This window comes from Lichenostomus cassidix, chromosome 20 (genome assembly GCF_008360975.1).
Source record: "Lichenostomus cassidix isolate B80296 chromosome 20, HeHo_3.0, whole genome shotgun sequence".
In the NCBI taxonomy this organism is placed as follows: domain Eukaryota; kingdom Metazoa; phylum Chordata; class Aves; order Passeriformes; family Meliphagidae; genus Lichenostomus; species Lichenostomus cassidix.
In genome coordinates, this window is record NC_139500.1 from 13873331 (window position 1) to 13895328 (window position 21998).

General features: G+C 46.0%; 1 protein-coding gene across 4 annotated transcripts in view; it reads right to left on the reverse strand.

Annotated features, from left to right (window-relative positions):
• The window catches only part of RALGAPB (Ral GTPase activating protein non-catalytic subunit beta), a 66044-nt gene extending 50318 nt beyond the window's left edge, over positions 1–15726 (reverse strand). The window contains exons 1-5 of one of the 4 annotated variants that reach the window (XM_085079227.1): positions 15508–15726; positions 8713–8925; positions 7838–8040; positions 3563–3726; positions 2777–2963 (exon numbers count right to left, since the gene is read on the reverse strand). In XM_085079227.1, coding sequence (XP_084935353.1) covers positions 2777–2963; positions 3563–3726; positions 7838–8040; positions 8713–8895 — 737 coding nt within the window. In that variant the 5' untranslated portion in view covers positions 8896–8925; positions 15508–15726. The remainder of the gene's footprint in view (positions 1–2776; positions 2964–3562; positions 3727–7837; positions 8041–8712; positions 8926–15507) is intronic. The other 3 variants (XM_085079226.1, XM_085079229.1, XM_085079228.1) reach the window with 3 other exon arrangements.
• Between the last annotated feature and the right edge of the window lie 6272 nt (positions 15727–21998).

Consider the following 21998-nt stretch of genomic DNA (forward strand, 5'->3'; position numbering starts at 1 on the left):
TTCATTGGAGCTTCACTGAAATATTAAAAATGCAGCTTAAAATACCACTGAACTTAAAGCCACCCTCAGAGGAGTCTAACTTTCCATGTATCAGGCATAAACCAACATTACTGAACACAGACTAAAACATTCCAGAAACCCTGCAGATTCCTTTGCACCAACAGAACCAAGACTGTTAGTCAACAGGGGGAGAGAAAGTGTAGGCACGTGCATGGTGCAGAACACCAACACATTTTGAGACAGAGCTGTTCTTTTTAGATCAGTGAATCATAAAGTATTTTCCATTATGTAACACTACATCTAACAAGCTAAAAATAGCTAAAGAAATAGCGTGGGAAATACACATAACTTGTATTGCAGCTTCATTTCCCACAGGTTTAAGAAGTAGCTGCATAACCTGGAAAAATCTATCCACACCTCACATTTTGACAGGTAATACAAAGCAAAAGTTTTCAAAGTTAAAATAAACCCTTGCAGAAAAATACACTATTGAATATTTCACAATGCAGCAATTTTAACACATCTTTGAACTTTCACAGAAGTAAGTTACTGGTATTTCAGGAGAGCTGGGAAGAGGAGACTCAGATCCTCTTGTCACCGAATCTGCGGGAAAAAAAATACAAAAACCCTCTAACAGCATTTTAATGATAGAGAGTCAAGGCATTACTTTATTATCTGGCCAGATGTACCACAGAAATCATCTCATCCACACATAGCCCGGGTGTGCAGAGAGAATCATTCCATGATACACAGCTTTTACTCGATTTTTCAGGTATTTTATACAGTAAAAATATATAGGAAAGCATTGGGTCAGTGTTCATTGGTCTAAAGTTGAGCAAACTCCTAGTATTCAGTTTTCTATTGGATCCGAATCTCTTCGCCTCTGATGCTAATTAGATTCCTCATTCTTCAGTTTTTCTTATCAGTCTTTTTTCCGGGCTATGATGTCTTTAGCTCTGCTGGAGGTGGTCTGGGGTAGCCGTTTGTGATATCCATCATGTCTTGTTGATAACTACAAGGTCTTGGCCAATGTTCTGTTAATAGTCTTTATCTTTCTGGTTATCTTCGGGGGCACTCCCAATCTGTGGGTATGCTGAGTTCACCAGACCTCATCTGGTGGAGCAATGCCCTGGAAGAAACCTAAAATTCCTTTTCCCAGGGTAAAGACAAGCAAAACCTTTGACTAAAGTTTTACAAAATTTTTAACCTGATATATTTTCCAACACTCTTACCAGCAATTAATTCAGTTCTTTCCTCTAGGAGGCTGAGATTTGTCCTACAAAGACTTCATTCCAAAATTACTTTGATATTAAGGGTACTGAGACTCCTCTCACTGTTCAGAGCCTTCTACTACAGCTGAAACTCTCTTGCAATCCCCAGATGTGAGTGTTCCCTCAGTCAGTTTGCAGTGGCCTGAGGTGGGCAGGAGTTGACCTGCTGGAGGGCAGGAAGAATTTCCAGAGGGATTTGGACAGGCTGGATCAAGGGGCTGAAGCTACTCTATGAGGTTCAACAAGGCAAAGTGACAGATCCTGCCCTTGGGTCACAACAACCACACACAGAGCTACAGGTTTGAGGCAGTGGCTGAAAAGTGCCTAGTAGGAAAAGCCCTGGGGGTGCTGATCAACAGCAGCTGAACATGAGCCAGGTGTGCCCAGGTGTGCAAGAGGCCAAGGGCACCTGGCCTGTACCAGCCATGGTGTGGCAGCAGGACCAGGGCAGTGACTATCTTGGTGAGGCATCTCCCATCCTCATGGCAAGAAAGACAGTGAGGGGCTGGAGTGTATCCAGAGAAGAGAGCGGAGCTGGGGAAGGGGCTGGAGAACCAGGAGCAGCTGAGAGAGCTTGGGGGGTCTCAGCCTGGAGAAAAGGAGACTCAGGGGGACCTTCTCATTGTCTACAACAACATGAAAGGAGGCTGGAGCCACCAGAGGGTTGGCCTCTTCTCCCAGGTAACAAGGGACAGGACACAGGGGAATGGCCTCAAATTGTGCCAGGGGACACTTAGACTGGATGGAAAAGGTTGTCAGGCACTGGTACAGGTTACCCAGGGTAGTAGTGGAGTCAGCAAAAGATATTAAAGACAAGGGGATGTGGCACTTGGGGACACGGGTTAGTGTGGGCTTGTCAGTGCTGGGGGAATGGCTGGACTTGATGATCTTAGAGGTCTTTTCCAACCTAAAGAGTTCTATCATTTAATGATCCTCACTGCTCCCATACCCAGCAAGGTGTGGTACAGCTCTTCTTCCCTACTCTCTAGAGCAGAGGAGAGCCTGTAGCCTGCCTCTGGCCCATCACATCCTGACTGCTAGGGCACCAGTGCCAGGCAGCTGTAACACAGTTTCAGCTCCCCAGTGTCCAAGCAGAGTCCAAGAATCACCTCAAACCCAGCAGCATGAGCACTAACAAACACCTAATAATTCTGATGGTGACTGCCATTAAATACACATATATAATGCTATACTAATATTCTTGAGTCCTTCCTCAGGACACATGATGAAGAGCCCATGATGGAGAATAATACACACACACACCGCAAAGTGCTAAATATCAGAGACGTGCTGAGCTTACACAATAACAGAGACGATCCAACTCAGATCTTCCCTTGCAGAACAAAGGAATACACACACACAATCCCAGGATACAGCAAAATCTCTCACTATGCATTGCTCATTCACTTTTGGATTGTTGTGCATACAACAAATAAGCAACTTCAAAACACGTATAACCATGATCATCTCCATACATAAATGAATTTCCGTGGTATTTCTCCTACCTGGATGTAAGGGCACAGATGACCTTGCTCCACTGCTCAACTACTGCAGGATGATGTCGCCAGTTAGCCACCATCTCTTTGGCAGTTTTCCAGTAAGGAGGTGTTGGAAAGCACCGCGTACAAGCGAGTAGCCATACCTCAAACAGCACGCCAATTAATTTCTCAGCCAGATTCTCAGCAATGCCACCTTACAACAGAAACAGCACACTTCAGTTAGTATTCCATCGAAATAACTCCAAATATCTTCCCAAGGAGGTTTTGGTTAAAGTGCATAAAGATTAAGCTAATTTGATCATGATTTTTAGGAGTGATTCTTGATTGCTTCCTACAGCCAATTAGCCTTTTTGCAAGACCAAATACAATAGATAAAGCCCAGCCACATGTATGTAATAAGGGACAGCAGGAATTCACCAATCTTATGCAGTCTTCTATTGCACTATGTCTATATTGATTTTTTTTTTAATAAGTAAAACTGACACTACTATTTTGTACTACGCAGGCCAAGCAGCAAGACAAAGGGTTTTCAATGAAACAGGGAACAACACTGCCTGAAACTGTTCTTTTATAAAGTCCCTATCCTGCAAAAGTACTTTTAGGCAAACTCAGCTCCAAATCATTCAGTCTTTTCTGGCAATGCTTTGTTTTGGAGTAATGGGGCAGAGTTAGGAGTCAGCTATTGTGCTTTGGTAGCTGCTAAGTTTTTAACAGGTTCCTGCTGGCAGCTGAATGCCAAGAAGAGTCAGAAGTTTTTCCAGTAATTGAACCAAATGGAAGATGAACATGAACCTTGCACAGTTGGAGCTGCTAGAAGAGTGTCATTGATCTGAAGAAGAAATAATAACAAAACCTCCCAGGTTTCCCTTGCCATAATTGTCGATTCATGAGCCAGCTTCTGGACAGCTTTCAAAACCTGCAAGCACAGTCTGATCTGACTGGATCCCGGGTCTGGCCTGCAAGAGAAGAAAACAATGCCCAAGAAACAGAACTATAAAATTATGGCTCCAATAACATGAACTTTCAGCATTTACAAAAGGAAACAAATATTACTGAGCGAGACTCAAGAACGTGAGCCAGTATGCTTCTATGAATGTCAACTCTGTCTCTAGGCATCCTAACTCTGCCTTAATGAGCACAAGATGCACCATAACGCTTGTCTCTATGTGACAGAGGCTCAATGCCACAGAGTGAGCACTCATCAGAGCAAGCACAATCCATCATGGCAAAGGGATTTATCTCAGACCAAACAATGACAAGCCCATTGAGACATCATGAATTATTGCATACATACTTCAGAAGTGGCAAAACTCGGAGAACATATTGTTAGCAAACTAGTTTTAATTCTTCCTAGTTTCCTCTTGCTTCCAAATCAACTCTCATCCCTTCTTCCTTCAGCCTGATGTTCCTATTTAAAGATCCCCTTCTAGATACTCTTCTGTAAATCCAAACAGTTGGGAGTAAATAAGGAAGAAAGGAAACAATTTCATATTTGCAAGGTTTTCCCTGTAGTAATAATCAGATCCACACTGGCACTGCTGAGTCACTCAACACAGTTATGCAGAAGCAGCACAAAGCAGCATCACCTCTTCCATCAGTTAATCTGTATATGGCAGAACAGATACAAAACAGTAACATGACATTTTCTGGACAGTATCTGAGGACACTGGTAAAAAACCTGACAAAGCCTAAATTTTAAAGGATGAAAGAGGAGATTACAAATTAGAGTGTGCAATATATGTAAGGCATATTTCAACCTGTGCATCATTTCATCATCCCTTCTCTCACCACTCACTGCAGAGATGACCAAAAAAAAAAAATCATAAAAGTATTACCTGTCACTGGACTTCTAAGCAGTATTACCAGATTCCTACCAAACACTTTCAATGTGCTATAACCCACAACTCATGTTGCATGGCAAGCACCTCAAGAATGTGCTGGCCCACTAAATACTATCAGCTTTTATCTTGATAGCATGAATGTTGTATTACAGTACTGGAAACAAGATTACAAGACACAAGATAATGTCTAATGCAAAACTGCAGACTACTAGCCACAGTTCAGGATCTCAGTGGGTTACTTCACACTAGTGCTAGACCACAACCCTGTGTCTCTGCAGAACAACAAATTCTGGGACAAGTAAGCCCTGCCTTGCTTATAGCCCTATTTTTTGCCTGAGCAACAAGAGAGCAGATTGTTTAAATCAAAAGATACCCTTAATCCATATAGGCTTGAAGCTTTCAAGGCTGCTTCAAGACTTGTTTCCCTAATTATTTAGAGAAACTGTAAAAAAAAGAGGAAAAAAAAAGCAAAAAAAAACCCAAACTTATATGCAAGCTGACTAACTTCTGTGCTAATCTTGTAAAGGCTGTTTGAAGATTCCTGTCCATCTGACCTTCCCTTGTCCACAAAGTTAACTCAGTGCAAGCTTTGCTCACACTATTTCTAGACTTCTAGATGTCTAGATTTCTAGAAAACTTGGCCTTTTGGCCACACTCCTTTGCAACAAGTACTGTTCCCATGATTTCATATGAATATGAAGTTATTAAAAAAAAAAAAAAGTACTTGGGCAGTGACGTGATCCGTGGTCTCTCAGGCAACTCCAGACATTTTTGTTTCAGAGGAGCTGGATATGTGTACCTCACTCTCTCTCCTGGGGAGGTGTGACAGGTGGAGAGAGTTCTCATATTTCCTTCCAACAGTTTCTGTGGCACTGAAACTTTATCTGACAGCAGTTAACAACCACTACTGCTTAAGTCATCTTCAAGACCTCTTGGATATTCTAAGGTTGCCAGAAATGGAAAGCCTGGGGGTTGCCTGGAGACTGCTCAAATATGTCAACAAAGTGCTTGTTTCTTCAGGGTGGACAGAAGGCCACTGCTGGAGGGAAGTACGCGAACACCCTCACTCTCGTAACTCCAGCAGATAGAGGAAAGACAACTTGACTTATCCAGCTTTCACAGTTTTATTTTCCAGCTCCACATCCTTTCAAGGACTGTGCATGAAAATATTTGATTCAGCTGAGCACTCAGATTAGAATAATCTATACACACCTACTCTGTATGGCTGTACACAAGCTCCTGAGATGCCATTAACACTGAAGTGCCCGCTTCAGGCTGCTGCATTTCATACCTCAGCTATACATCCCTCTCTGGATCTGAAACCTTCACAACTCTGGGGCACCACTTTTAAGGCAGCCAAACCAACAGCTATATCGATTCCACAGAACCAGGATAAGGAAGGAAGTTATTTTAATTGCAATCTTCCAGAAGACACAGGCTTACAATAAAGGTTTAGTATTTTCAACACAAGAACAGATTTTTCCAGGAGACAGTTCAATGTAGGTAGTTATAACTCCTACCTACCTACCTACTCCTGGATAAGTATCCTACATGAGGCCATCAGCATTGGCAACCTGCATCAATTGGGTAAACCCAGCAATTATTCTTGTCTTCCCCACCATAGACACATAAGACCAAGTCTTTGCTTTTATTCAAGGCAGGTGTGCACAACTCAGTTCTGCATTTCATTTGCGGTATAGAAATTTTTCCTGTTACTGGAGTGAATTCTGAACACAGCTCCCTGGAGGGCAAAACTTAAAAACAGAGTAGGAACTTGAACATCAAGTGTTGACAGCAGCAGCTGTGAAAAATCAGTGTTTCAGATGCATCTCAGAGGTTCTTGGAAGAAAAACTATAAAACAGCTCTACTATGAGGACAGTGTTTAAAATAATGATCTTTTAGCCCTCCCTGTCTCTATGTGTTAATTATTTCATTCGACAGCTATTGCGTGTAGTCTACCAGCCTACACTGAGGTGCAACAATCATTTTGTGAGAGAAGGGTGAAGTGGCAGTCTGTGCCAACAGCATGCAAGAAGCTGTACTACTGAGCTGCCTGCTACTAGGGCCCCCAGTGTGAGAGCAAGCAAGGGATCACAGAAATAACTATTTAATGGACTAGTGAAGAATTCCTTCTCTGCTGTGCCAAGGAAATAAAAGATCCCAGCAGACTGTATTCTGCACTTATTAAAGCTTAGAGACAACCTTCTGCAGCAGTCTAACCCAGAAGCTTGCTTTCCCTCGGACTTGTGTCCTTGCCTTGACCATCCTTTAATGGGAATTAAAATGCATTTTCACTACAAGTTAAGAGCAACAACAGCTAAGGGTAGGTGGTAGACTTTGAAGTAATCAATGAATATCAAAGAACTACTCTGAATTTGCACAAGTTATTATTCAAAGTCCTTTATTAACAAACTTCGGTAAAGTGCAGCAGAGCACTTTGAAGGCCACCTGTAGTGATACATTATTAATACTGATAAAAGCAGATGATCTGATACTTACAGACACATGCTAACCACTGATCTGAAGTTAAGTACGTTTTCTGGGGGCACTATTATTTAATCTTACTTATTCAGTACATATGTCCAACAACAACAGATAAGCTTGTCAGAAACTACAAAAAAGGTAATGATGTTTGAGCACTCTGATAACGTAGCTGTGTCCAAGACTTAGAAACATGTTGATCTCAACACCATCATCCAAGCATGTCAGGCAGCAAGCACTCCACCACGGGGTTCTTTGAAAACATAACCATGCCCATTTAACAGGTAGCAAGATGCAGGCACAGAGCAGTCACTTACTGCAAGATCCTTCAGTACATCATAAATGCGGTCATATCCTGAATAACAAGGACTGGGACTGTCATGATGTGCTCTTAGTTAATCTCAGTTTTACACAATGAAAAGCATGGTCACACTGTGATGCTCTTCTGCCTTTCCCCTTATCCTCCAGTCATCCAACAAAGATAAATCTTGAAGCTCTTAGGACAGTAAACATTCAAGTCTATGAACCATCAGTGATTCTAATTACCTAACCACAGCAGCAACAACTCAATTTGCTACTGAAAATTTACAAAAGACATTTGGAGAAGCACCTTCCTCCCAAGCTTGCAGCAATAGCAGCCTCATTTTCAAGAGCCTCCATGCCTCATGAGTCCTCTGACAGGTCACCTGCTGACTATAGCTTGGAATCCCTCAGCCTCCTGAGCATGCCAGCCCTAACACTCACCTTGGTACAAAGAGATTTTGGAGATGTTTGAGAATGCTTTGAACATAAAGGTTTGGTTCCTTAATAACGGGTAAAGGAATGGAGTCCTTAGGTAACACAAGAGCCATAATCCAATCTGTATACACATCCACACAGTATTTCACAGTATCGCCATCCAAAGGGAGGGTCAGTCCATAACAAACCACCTCCATAGTCCATTTTACCTACCAAACACAAAGCAAAAGTTATTAAAAATAAATATTCATAAGTAAGTACTGGTCATAGCACATTAGTTCTAACTCAAAAAAAAAAAAAAAAACAAACCACAAAAAACCAGCGTTTGCATTGTATGGGCAATTCTGTTTAACATACCCTGCAAGAAAACACCAAGCCATTAACTCATGTCATGATATTATGAAGAATATGAATAAATGGCAAATCACTCTCCAAATCCTGAATTTCTAAACTGTAGAGAGAACTCTTCAGAACACACAAAAGCTGTTGGTGAAAGACTTTGAAATTCTAGTAAATATTTGTATGATACAAAGACTTTTTTTTTGAAGTCACATACTGTTACTACAAAACTGAAGGTAATTAGAAAGGCTTTGTGTTAAATGCCAAGTTCATTGGGTTTATTTAGAGGTTTTTTTGTTGGTTTTCTTTAGCCTGAATTTCCTGGTACAGTTCAGACAAACATTTACTATTAAGTCACTAAGTACACCGTTGCTATGATCTAGTTGGTAACAAAACCCCTATGGAGATTACTAAACTAGAAATGTAACACACTTCATAAAACTTGGGACAATAAAGAGAGAAAAATAAAAGAGGGTATAGAAAACCATTAAATTGTCACTCTTGCGTGAAGGAAACTATCATCTCCAAGGAAAGGCACTTACTTCTTTGTCTGTTTTCAGTAAACTCTCACTTCCAACAGATGATGTAATTAAAGCTTGTCCAAGAGGACGCACCACTGCATTTGCCACTTCTCTCCCCACATTCTCAGGATAGCTGTGAAGTACACTGGTATTCCCCTGATCATTTTGAATGACAAGATGCAAGGATCTCCACTCTGAGTACATAGTGCCTCTATGCTACAATCCAAACACCACCTGGGGGACAAGAAACAAAAAAAAGACAATTAGTCAAAATGTCTATGATACGAGTTAGCAAAACCGAGGCTGTGTATCACAATCCAGACACTTGTAAATTCAAGATGCATACCCATTTCATGCATTTGACAACCCGGAGCAGATTCCAACAGTTGTTCCTCATCCTAAGTACGTTTTTAACAGAGACAAGCATTAATACAGTCCTGGACTGAAACTTGCTGTAATCAGACTATCCCTCCATTTCAGATAATTAAAACTGAGAAGTGGCTTCACCTCACACTTCTGCTTGCACCATCTTTGCAGGAAAGATGCTGTCATTTATATGACATCTTCAGATAAGTAGAAAATAGTTCTACAAGTATTCTGCTCATAGAAGCAATGGCTGCAATTCATCCCTTGTTCCCTTTTCCACCTCAACAACAGTTAAAAAATGATACCAGGAAACTTCCAGGAACACCTTAGTGATCTCAGAAGACAAAACCTCACCCTCTTTTACATTCCTAAGGTATTTCTACAGCAGGCATTACTCAAAACTGGTAGTTGAAAAATGCCATTAAGTGATAATGAAAAGTGCCCTTTATTTGCAGTGAGTTCAGGACTGGCTGAGCCTTAGTGCATCACTAGCTTAAACCCAGCATCACTTCACAGTTTCATTACATCACAAGTTCCAAATCTATGGTATTCGGGTCCATTTCAAATCCTTGTAAAGTCAATACACACACAGAGTGACTCCCTAAAAATCTACATGTGTCCCAGATTCCAGACAGAAAAACCACTACGAAATTTCCCAGGCAGCGATCTCAGAACTAGACACAGTTCTCCATTCAGTAACAATCCCAGCACAACTGCAGTTACGCATTTCCCCTCGCTGCAGTTTGAGATCAGGAATCCAAGCTGACCATGAACTAACCAAGTTTTTGCAGTGACAGGGGCTTGGGATGGGTATTTTGGGATTGTTCTGAATCAGAAGCCAAGAGAGGTGATTAGAAGCAGCAGAAGTTAAGCTGTGCTCTCACAGTCCCTCTAAGGCAGCAGCACCCCTGCATCCCAAGCAGCAGCTTGTGCTGCACAAGCAGCACACCCAACACCTACATGCATGCAGGGGCAGGGCTGGGAGCCCAGCCCCAGCCTCCTGCCATGGGAACAAGTGGGGCGAGGCAGCACCCATCATGGGACTGCACTGGGCAGCTCAGGGACACCCACCACACACGGCCAGTTTTGATTCGCACATCAAACACACTCAGATGAGAAACATCTGTGCCAACACAACAGAGCAGTGAGGACCCAGGGCCAGAGAGGTGGCAGGAACAACCCTCTGAGAGCAGAATGCTTTGTACTGCTGCTCAAGCAGGTGCTACCACAGCAGCCGGTGCAACCAAAGCTGGAACTGCACCACCTCCCTTTCCTCCTCTCCCACCAGAACCGGCAGTCTTTTTCATTATCTGAGCCAGCTGACCACGTGAACAAGGAAAACAGGGCTGGCATAGGAGAAAAGCAAGGAGTGTTCAAGACACACAGCTCATATCAGCTCAACTGTCACAGAGGGCACTCCAGTATCGGTTTGCCAACTACACCTACCAGGCACAATTTGGAAGTCAGTTAGTCATACATGGAATATTTTGAACACTTCCCTTAGACATTCCTTGGCTCAAAACCAAACAAGAAGCCAGGCCTGAAAATACACATTCCTAGGGACAAGACACCATTTAAATAAGTCTGCCTATTTAGCTGACTCCCCAAATGTTTATACCAAAGACCTATGCAAAAAGACTCATGACTCCCTTCAAGGGAGGAGAAAAACTGAGGCAGCAAGATCTTGGTCTTCCAAACTACATCCTTCCTAGTCTGAGGCAGCTACCACATGTGCTTATCTGATAGAGTTAACCAGTACAACAGCAGCCTGTGGGAAGTACAACCTCTGCATCCTTCAGGCACCTCCTCTGGGGGCTGAGGCAGGGGGAATGCTCATATTACTGCAGTCAAAACCCTTAGGCTTAGAGAAAAATGGCAATTCCATGACACAGAAAAGTCACATGTACACATACACAAAACCCCCAAAACCAAGCTAAACCAAAAACCGAAACAAAAAAATTGAACAAAGAAAAAAACCACACAAAAAACCCACCAAACAAAACCCACAAAATCCCAATCCTCAGTGATGGCTTCAGTCACTGCTTAGCTTCACTATCTAGGTCTCCATACGGGTATCTTTTCCTTTCATATCCTATAGCCACAGACAGTATTCATCATCCCCCTTCTGTCCCACCCAAACACCATCTTAGTCTCCACCTTATGTTTGGAGTTAAAGCAGAAGGGACAGAAGCAGGATATCATCCATTTTCCAAGACTTCCCCCTCCCCTCTCAGCTCCACAGCACTCTGCTTCTACCCCCAGAGCACAGTCCCTTCCCCCTTATCCCACATAGGAAGAGGGGAAGCACTCTCCATTCCTCTCCTGCAACACAAGTTCATGAGAAGCATGTAACCCTGCAGCAGCATTTGAGGAAGGTTGGTTTAAATAAACAGATTTGAAGCAGCATATCCTTTCCATTCCTGCCCTCCCGCTGGCAGTGAACAGCTCATGGCCGGAGCTTATCAGCATGTGATAAGTGCAGCACACTCACTGTGGCTGCCCTCATCCCAGAGCAGGATGCCCAGGTGTGTGGAACTGCTGGACAGCACAAGCAAACAACAGAGGCAATGCATATGTAGGAGCTTTCTCATCTAGAAGAAAAACTCAAAGAACAAGGATTTCCAAATCCCACTGCATTTTAGAAAACCTTCATTGCACTAGAGCAGGGGAATGCAACAATCACCTGCCTTCATGCAGCTCCCTGACATGACGAAGCAAAGATGCAAAGCTCTTCTGGGTGACCCACACCTCTGAGGAGTAGCACTTTTAACAGATACAGCATATATACAATATGCCATGCTGAAAAGGTTTAGCAGTAGGACAACCAAAACATCTGGTACCAAACACCTGCAGCCTGCTGCCTGACATTCATACCTAAATTTAATGATCAGCTTCTATCCTATTAGTATTTGAGGCTTCCTTTGGTGTTGCTGTAAAAGAAGTCTTCTGTTAGTCTTAGCAATACACAAGGAATACTCAAGTTATTAATTTGGACGCAAAATCCTCATGAGGGAGATTTATCAGGGTATTTATTTATTCACCCCCTACATTTAGCAGTTAAATTTTTTACTTGCAAGGACTAGAAGTTACTTTTCATTTAAGACTCCAACTGCCACTTGAATTGGAAATGGCTGCAATCTGTTAGGATTGGAATATTGCTAAATCCGTCTATTATGCACAGCATCTTCTAACTGGGCAGGAGTTTAAAAAGGCTGGAAAGTCTCCACACAATGGTATCTGAGACAATGTTCCTGACAGCTTCCACTCACTGACAGTTTCATAACTTGCCTTAGACAAGAAACACCTAATGCTGTGCAGCAGCAGGACTCCCTCCCTTCCAAGAGGCTGTATTTATCACTAAGTACTGAAGCAGCAACAGCAAACTGAAGGCCAAAAAAGCAACGGTCACACCACACCTGATTTTTACTTCTGTTTTTGCAATGCTTCTATATTTCAGCTTCAATAAAGCACCCTCACTGGCCCAACGAACATCTCCCAAGTTTCTTTAAGCTGAATATTCACACTTCACATATACATATGTCTTACTGGGGTTCAAATTACTAAAGACTCTCAGAAAGCTGATTAAGAGGAGTGGTGAGAACAATCATAAACAAACCTCTGATGTTCACCAAGCGGTTTTACACACTCTTGTATGCTACATGTTCACTGTGTGTTCCTGCAGGCTGCACTAAATAAAACATCCCCAAAATCTCACAGACAGACCTAAAAAGAAATCGCCAGCATTAAAACTAGGTGAAGCTAAAATATTTATCATTTACCATGAAACTGAGCATTAAGTCCAACATTCCTTAGGATGGTAAATAATCTGGCTTTCAATGTATGTCCTCCCAATCTGTTTCAGCTTAGGAACTTCAGTAGTTATCACCATATAAACCACTGAAATTGGATGTCTCAGCATTTAAGACCCAAGATCCTCAGTTCTCAAACACTGCAGAAGCCAACGAGCACAAAAAAAATTTAATAATGAGTCCATAAAACCCAGAAAATTAAGTCCTATTTCCAGTTTCCAGAGACTTAATATGAAAAGCCACAGCTAAAATATTTAAAATCCTGGATCACTAAAGTTAAGACAGTGAGAATTATTTAACTAAACAGAGCCACATTCTGCAGCTACTTTACAGGAAATGTGCAGGAGCTCTGAGCCTGAAGCTGAAGTGTTTGGAGTGTGTGCAGGGGAGAGGTCAGGGAATCAATACCTACATACAGACCATTTCCTCCGACAACATGCACTGAGGGAGGGAAGTGCTGGGGGCAAAAGCGAACATTTAGTCTTTGTGCTCAGCAGCTTCATATGTAAAATGAAGTGTTTTCCTACAATGCGAAAGAATTTCATGCACAAAGACAAGCTGTCCCAAAAGTGGAGCCTTCTTGGCTTTCATTAGAACCAAAAAAGCAGAGCAGAGGCTCTTGTTAGTAGTACAAGAGACACAAAGACCATCAGCAGAGATATGCTCAAAGAAGGCTGAAGGCCTAATTGATCCTAAACCAGAGAAGCAGCCACATAAAAGGTCTACATCAGAGTTCTGGGGTATCACTTGATAAGTATTTCCTGGAAAAAAAGAAAGCCTTCTTGTTTAACATGACCTCTCCTACCTAACAGTACTGACAACTGCTCTCTAGAGGAAACAATTTGTGCCAGAAAGCCATCCTGCCACAACGCACCTTCCCCCAAAGCACAAACCAAAGAGGTTTATGAGCAATTTTTCTCAGTCCTCGGACATTCTGAGCATGAATAGCTGCCATACGTCCACTCGTTTCACTGCCCTCCAAGCTGAAGTTAGAGAAAGCAAGGTAGATCTAGCTGAGACTAACTGCACTTCTGGTATTAAGTCTACCAGGCCTGAGGAAGCACAGCCCTCCTGGTAGCTTACCTTTGGAGCCATCTAATTGGTCAGCTCTGCCTAAGGCATGCATTGTGTGTAAAGGACAACAGGCAGAGCAGAGAGCAGGAAAAACGTTAAAAGTGGCAAGAGCCAAATAGAAGACGTATCTGACAGAAAGACAAGGAGAAAGTTGGTATTTTAAATATTTTGTTGGAGAATAAACAAATATGCACATCAAGGTAACTATTAAATTAAAAAAAAAAAAAAAGTCCATAGTAGTCCATGGTAGGAAGACATCAGGCACAGAAAAAAAAGCAGGAACTCCTGTCATCCTTTCCCAGGCCATACAGACACAGCACTACTAAGGGTACGAGAAGAGAATCTCAGGTGCCCTTGCCCAGAGAATATGAATTTGTCAGATTTTATTGTGTTATTGTAGTAGAAGTTAATACATGAATGCACCACAGGCAAGGCTGGGTCTCAAACACAAGGTGCCATTTAAGCCACAGGATTCTGGTCTCACTATCCTCAGCACTCCCTGCTCATGAACCCCATCGCCTCCTTTGTTCCCAGGAACAGTGGTGGACACAGCCTCGCCAAAGCAGGAAGCAGGGCACCTGCCATGGAAAAGGCCACTGCCTAGAAGTTGCATACTGTAACAGCTGAAGATGAGCAGAGCCATACAAAAGCAAAAACATCAGTCAGTTTCCTGTGTTATGGCTGTTACTCTGCTTTCAAGCTTCATTACTCAGACATCAGTACTACCTTGCTTCTCACTATCACTCTCACTTTTAACAGTAGGTTTGAGAAAATTATCTTCCAGGCAGGTCATCTGAGACTTTAGTAAGTTTTCAAACCCCTCATTTGAGCCAAAAACTATTTAATGAACTCGACCACGATACAATGCATTCGCCTGACTCACACTGACAAAAATTTTTACTCAATACTTTATTTTACAATGGCACTCATTCATCAGTCCAGTTGCTTGTGAAGTCCCCAAACTGCTGAAGCAGAAAGGACTCTCTTGCAGGCCTAGCCCCCTTACTCTGAGAAGAAGCCCCACTGCAGTCCACTGTTTGCCAAACAAATACGATCTACTGCTCATTGGGCCAGGAGACCAAATGAGCCAGGGAAAGCAGAACCCCGACAGAGCCCGGGAGGCCTGAGCCGGGCACGCTCGGCACTGTTGGTCGGAGTCGGCGGGGAAAGAGCGACACAAACTTTTCCCTTCCTTAGGCCCTGCCTCTGTTCGCAGGATGCACACGAGAGAAGGGCGCGTGTGACACCTCACGCGCCTCCCAGGGACCCGAAACGCAGTTCGACCCCGGGGCCGGATCACGGGCCGAGAGAGGCCCTGGGCCGTGGAGGATCCCCGAGGGTCGCTCCCTCCCGCCCTACGATGGCTCCGCGGCACCAACTAGACACGAGGCGCTCGGGGAGCCCCGGAGACAAGCCTGCCCGCCGCCCGCCCCGCTCGGGCCCGGCGGCGGCAGCGCAGAGGTCAGCGCGGCGGAGGCTCCGGGCGGCGCCCGCGCAACCCAGGCCCCACCGGCAGCGAAGCAGGCCGGGCTCGGCAGCGCCGTGGCGGGAGGCCCGGACGCCTTACCTGCGCCGAGAGCCCGGCAGACATGTCGGAGCGGGCGGCTCCCTCAGGCCGCCGGCGCCACGGGGCCGCGGCCGCACGCGACCGGGAGCGCCGCTCGCTGCGCTCGGCCCGCGCCCGCTTCCGGCAGCGCCACAAAGCGCACGGCAGGGCCGTGCCCTGCGCTTGCGCGACCGCGCTACAGCGCGTCTCCCCGCCCCTGCACGCGGGCCCTGTGCCGCCGGCAGCGAATAAGTCGCAGGGACGGGCTGTGCGCATACGCGGAGCGGCCGCGGCTATGTCTGGCGCCGCGGTGTTGCGCTTAGTCTTAAAGGGGCCGCACACGCCGGCCCCGCCTCCAGCTGCTGTTGCCTGCGATTCCCGCCGGCCCCGAGAGTCCGCCATCTCCCCGTTTCCCAGGCGCTGCACCCGGGCCCGCGCAGGGCCTGTGCGGTTCACCGGGGCCGACCGCCCCCAGCCCTCGGGTGCCCGGAGGCAGCCCTCTGCTGCCGGCCTCAAAGGAAGAGCTGGACCCGTCCAGCTCGAGCCCCGCGGGCAGCGACCGGGAGCCGCCGGTGCCGCTCCGCCAGCCCGGCTGCGCTCCTCTTCCACCGCCACCGCGGGGTGTGCAGGGCGCTGGTGTCCGGCCTGGCCTTGCCCTGCCCTCAGGCCGCGCTGCTGCTGCGCCGCGACCCGGCCGTTGCTGGGAGGGGACAGCGACAGCACCAGTTCTGTTTCTCCAGGCCGTGCCTCGCCCTTCCCGCTGGCTTTATTCCCATACCGCGTTCATTTGCTGCTCCCCTGGCCCATAGTATTGACTAGTCTGCAGATGCTGACAGTGAGTCACAGCGACGTGGGTTATCTAGGTTCAAACAGTGTGGGCAGCATGGGGGGGGGGGGGAATTCTGCTCTGCACAGGTGACACCCCACCTGCAGAGCTGCGTCCAGCCCGGGGGCCCAGCACAGGAAGGATGGGGAGCTGCTGGAGCAAGTCCAGAGGAGGCTATGGAGATAGTCCTGGGGCTGGAGCCCCTCTGCTCTGAAGCCAGGCTGGGAGAGATGGGGTTGTTCACCTGGAGGAGAGGAGGCTCCATGGAGACCTTAGAGCTCTTTCCAGTGCCTAAAGGGGCTCCAGGAAAGCTGGGGAAGGACTTTGGACAAGGGGTGGAGGGACGGGACAAGGTGGAATGGCTTCCCGCTGCCAGAGGGCAGGGTTAGAGTGGATATTTCTTTACCGTGAGGGTAGTATAACAGTTTTCCCAGAGAAGCTGTGCACGACGCACCACTGGAAACGTTCAAGGCCAACTTGGAGAGGGCTTGGAGCAAGCTGGTGTGGTGGAAGGTGTCCCTGCTTATTGCAGGGGGCTTGGAATAGATGGCCTTTAAAAAGTCTTTTCCAACTACTCTCTGATTCTGTGAAACAGCCAGTGGAAAAGGCAGCACAAGGTACTGTGCAGGGAGCTGTGCCTCAGTCCACAGACCAGCATTGTTTAGGGATGGTGCAAGGTCCCCATGTCCTGAGAGCCCCTGAAAATGGGCCACTTCACCTAACTCCCTGCTGCAGAGTGGAGCTGGAGAGTGGCACCAACCACTTGCCTGTATCGCCCCCCAGGACACCCTGTGTTTTCCTCTCTGCAGTGTTCTCTGCTTTCTGCAAGTACTCCAGTAGGTGCACTGGTGGGAAAGTCAGCCCAGTCTCGCAAATTCCTTATGGGCTGCCCCACATGGGCCAGGTCTCCCAGTCCTTTCTGCAACATTCACCTGCACTGCCCCTTGTTCAGTGAAGCACCGAGATGTTAACCTAAACAAATAGCAGCTTGCAAAGAGATTTTTAACCCCTTGTCTTGCCATCCATTGAAGGAACACCATATATCACAGTGCAAACTGTACTCCTGTCACCTTCCTGGCAGGAAGACCTCTGGTCTGCACCAGAGATCCTGTGCATGGAGGCTGCTGACAGCAAGAGATGTGTGTTTCATGATAAATATATGCTTCGTGTTTTTACTGTAAATCTTTTCTTCCTCTTTGTTCTGCCCCCAAGGGGAGAGCAGGGCCCTTGTAGGACACATCCCTTCACAGTACCATGGATCTCTGGTGCCTAATCAAAAAACAAAAGGGCTCTGGAGGGGTGTTCATGAGGCTGCTGAGGTGATACAATGCAGCACAGATGGAGAGGACTGAGTGGAAGGGGCATTGGTCACACAAGAAGAGGCTCAGAGCCAACAGCCACATGTGCAAAGGTGGAACTCTGCAAAACTGGCTCATGGACCCTTGTTCCCCAAACCACAGTCTGCTTGCCATGCCTATCTTCCTCTTGGCCCCTTACCTGCTAGATCAGAGGAGCAAACACTCCTTCCAATCTCCTACATTAAGCTTGACAGCAGCAGAGCATGGGAAGTTGAAGTTAAGCTGCAGCAGGCCATGGAGAGCCACCTTTCCCTGTGTGCATACTGTGACTTCAAAACCACTGAGAGTGGCCTCAGGGCTGCTGGCTGCTGCTGTGCTGCCTCCCAGCTCTCTGCAGTTAACCCTGTACGGATTCTCCATGTATTATCACAAGGTTTATGCACCTTACCATTGTCATGCAACCTTTATTTTTGTATAAAAAAGCCAAAATCACTGTCTCTTTCCTGTCCACTCAGGGTTCTCTCTCCAAAGCCAAGCTGCATCAGGATTGCTCTTGGAGCACAATGGAAGATCCCCATCCCCAGCACCCGAATAGATCCTGACAGGACACTACTGGGCATCGAGGGGCCAGTGATCCATGCATGTGCTCCTCCAAGAGGTGCAGGCCTTGTACCCTGATGGCATTAGGGCATACTCTCTATCCCTGCAGCCCTGTACTCTATGGATCTGATGTGGCAGGCCATTGAATCCACATGGTGCAGTCATCCTTTCACCCTCCCAGCCAAAGTCAGGGACTCTCTGCTGTATTCACTGCTGGATTCCTGTGATTTCAAACCACAAGTCCCCTCACCAAGGTCTGGAGGAGAGGTGGTCTCAGCCCTTCTTCTGCATCTGTAATAATGATGTCATCAATGTGATGCAGATATTCAGGAGCATTACCCTGTTCCAGTGCAGCCTGAATCAATCCATGACAAACAGTAAGGCTGTGCTTCCACCCCTGGAACAGTTGATTCCAGATGTGTTGGACACCCCTTCACATAACAGCAAACTGTGGCTTGCGCTCTGCTGCTACAGGGACTGAGAAAAACACAGAGGTAATATCAGTTGTGACATTCCATTGGGCTGCTTGCACTATAATTGGTACTGGAGCTCCAGCACATTTGGGACAGCAATAGTTGGTGCTGCTGTGACTGTTGAGGTCATGATAGCCCACTACTATCTCCCTGCTCCATCAAATTTTAGCAGTGTCCATATGCAACGGTTAAAGGGTGAGTGGGTCCTGCTGATCACTCCTGGTCTCTCCAGCTGACAATCAGCTCATGGCTGGGAATCAGGGAGCATCAGGTGGTGGGTTATTGCTGCATCTTCAGCATCGCAGCAACCCCCCAACAAAGGCATCCTCCAAGAGTCCAGGCAAAGGAGACAGCTGCTTAATTTTCTCTGTACCCACAGCAGCTACACTGAAGACCCAGAAGTACCCTTTTGAGTCCTTGAATTACCCTCCCCTGAGGCAGTCTATGCCAAGGATACATGGGCCTCTGGGCCGGTTGTCACAGGTTGCTTTGCCACTTGTGCCATGTTAAGTTCACTTCAGCCTCCAATACAGACAACATTTGTGTTTCACTGACTTGTTTCCTTCAACTAGTATTGCTGAACTTCATGTCATATGGTCTGGAATGCCCCTTTGGTCAGTCAGGGTCTGCTGTCCTGGCTGTGTCCCCTCCCAGCTGCCTGCCCTCTTACAGTCTTCCAGCCCCTGGTAGGGAAGATCCATCTCTGCAGAAATGGTGGCACATGGGCCAGAAGTGATGTATTTCATCTTGGAAGGACAGGAAACACTCCTCACCATGTTCCCCAGGATGTGCAATGTGTGAAATAATCTCTTCGTTTGCCTCACACAGCACCTGTGTGGAGCCTTACCCAGCTTTCACCACAGCTTTCGTTTGCTGGGTGCTAGTATCAGCCCATGTGAAGTGCTGGCTAATCCTAACCTCTGGCCACTCCAAAGTTCCTCCATGGCTGCTGGACCACGGAGGACTGTGTGGTGGAGTTTGCACAGCACTGAGCTGTGGGGCATGGAACTCGGAGGGGGGCCTGACGGCTCACAGGACCATAACATCAGGCTGCACTGAGAGGGAAGGAGGGGCTTGGTGATAGTTTTGTGCATATCAAGAGCCTTTGGTGTAGGATGATAAGCAGGCACAAATGTATATTAGGCACAGCTGAACCTCTGAAATGATAGCTCTATGTTTCTTTTGAGTGGATCACACATTTTATAACACAACCACCCGGTATGTTGGGATCTAGTCCATGTGAATTGTTTCCTTTCCCAGGTGAAGGCAAAAATATACTGAGATTCCAGATGCACCAGAATAGGACAAAGGCTTCACACAACCCAATTGCTGTAAGCCACTTGGCACTAGCCAAAGCAACATGGTTATCATTGCTAAAGGATCAGCACTGTACTGGCTGTGGTACAGTCACCCATTTATTCATTGCTCACAAGTCTTGGACAAATCTATAAAATATTTTTTCATCCAAGCCTAGTCTAGGGTTTTGAATGGACAAGGGAGGAGTATTACAGACATACTCATGAGAAATTCCAGGAAAAGACCACATGTGTTGGGAGAAAGGAGGCCAGGGAATTAGAAAACTGTTGTCGGTATTGGGTGGGAGTTCCCTTTGCCACAGCAGTGACCACGAGAGCTTAAAACTGCTCGTAGTCACCACTTTGCAATACCAGACTGTGCGAAGCTGTTTTCTCATTGTGTGACCCAAGAGGATTTGATGGTGTGCTGTCAAACACAAGCCTGGCTGACCAGGTAGAAGACAGCAGTGCTCAGCCAACACTCTTCATCCAGGATTGGAACAGCACCTTTCAAAAAAAGAACAACATCAGAGGAAGGCCATTGGCATTTAAAGAGCCAGAGGAAAAGGTTTGTTTTGTTGTAGGGCCTTTTTGCAAGATAGAGATTGTTATCCATTCACTAATCACACTGTTAATACTGCTTTCTAGTCTCTGCTAGTTACATTCTCTGACAAGTCCTGTTGTGGTTTTACACTGCAGACAGCAGCATCTGGGACACGATATTATGTAAACCCAATGAAGAATGGGGAAGTAAAAATACAGTTTTCAGCTTTCTCTGAAAAACTTCTTTCAAAATTCATGGCTCATTTTTAAATCTCGTTTGAGATGCATTGGTCAGGAGTCACTGGTTTCTCCTTGTCCAGTGACTCAGTACTGACAGCTGCAGGCAGGGGGCACCACCCCATGCCCCCACCTCTGCCCCCTCCCACTTCTCCCCGCCCCAGGCACGTTGGGCACCCCAGGGTGCCACCACCCACCGCTTTTGTGGAGTGGGCAGTGGGAACAGCTGCCAGGGAGCAACAGCCTGGCCTGATGGAGGGGAGAGGACTTTCTGCCAGGCACTCTGCTGTCTCCTGGCACCCAAATGGACCCTTGCCCTCACTTCTTGCAGACCTCCAGCCTCTCTGCTTCGACAATGAAACATTTTCCCCTCTATAAAATCATCATGACTCATCACTATTTCTACCAGACTTTTTTCCATATTTCTATCAATCACATTCTCTGGAATAGCTTCCATATGTTTGCCTGATAGAGGCAGTAAAATCCATAAAATTCAAAATCCCTTTTGAAAAGTGGAATGGAATCTGCCATGTCCCAGTCCTCTGTATCAAGGGCATTTTATCCTGTGGTTGCATAAGCAGGTAGATGACTAATGGTGGTTTAGTCTACAACATAGGAGTATGATCTAGTGCTCCTTCTTAAGAGCAATTTGTCTCAAGATTTCTTCTACTTACTTGGTTTGAAACAGATTTTCTGGCTGACTCATTCCATATATGTAAAAACCTCAGCCAATGAATAGCTTGAAGATGTTTTGGAGTAAACAACACTGCAACAACTTCATCTGTCTACTTGAAAACCTTTCAGATTTTCTCTAGGCATGAACCTCAGTGCTGTTGGATAGTGAGCAAAAAAAGATGGAAGTTATCTTGACTTTGGGCTTCAGAGAGATTTTTCATCACACCCTTGTCCAGCTGCTTCTCCTGGGGTCTCCCTCTCCCCCTGCCCACATTTGGCACCCAGCTGGGCAGAGGGCCTGGGAGCTTCATTCCAACCTGCCTGCCCAGAAAGACACCACAGCCCACAACTGCCTGCTTCAGAGCCTGCTCTGAGCCCTGTGAGAAGCAGGACTTTTCCTGCCCAGCTGAATTAGGGACAAGATTTGTCACACAGGTCTCCTGTAGAGAAGCTGTGACTGAACTTGTATCTAAAGTAGACCTCTTTTTAATAAGCGTTTCATCAGTTTCTTATTACACTGCACCATGCATTTTCATAGAGGATGCTTTCTATCATTCATGTTTTA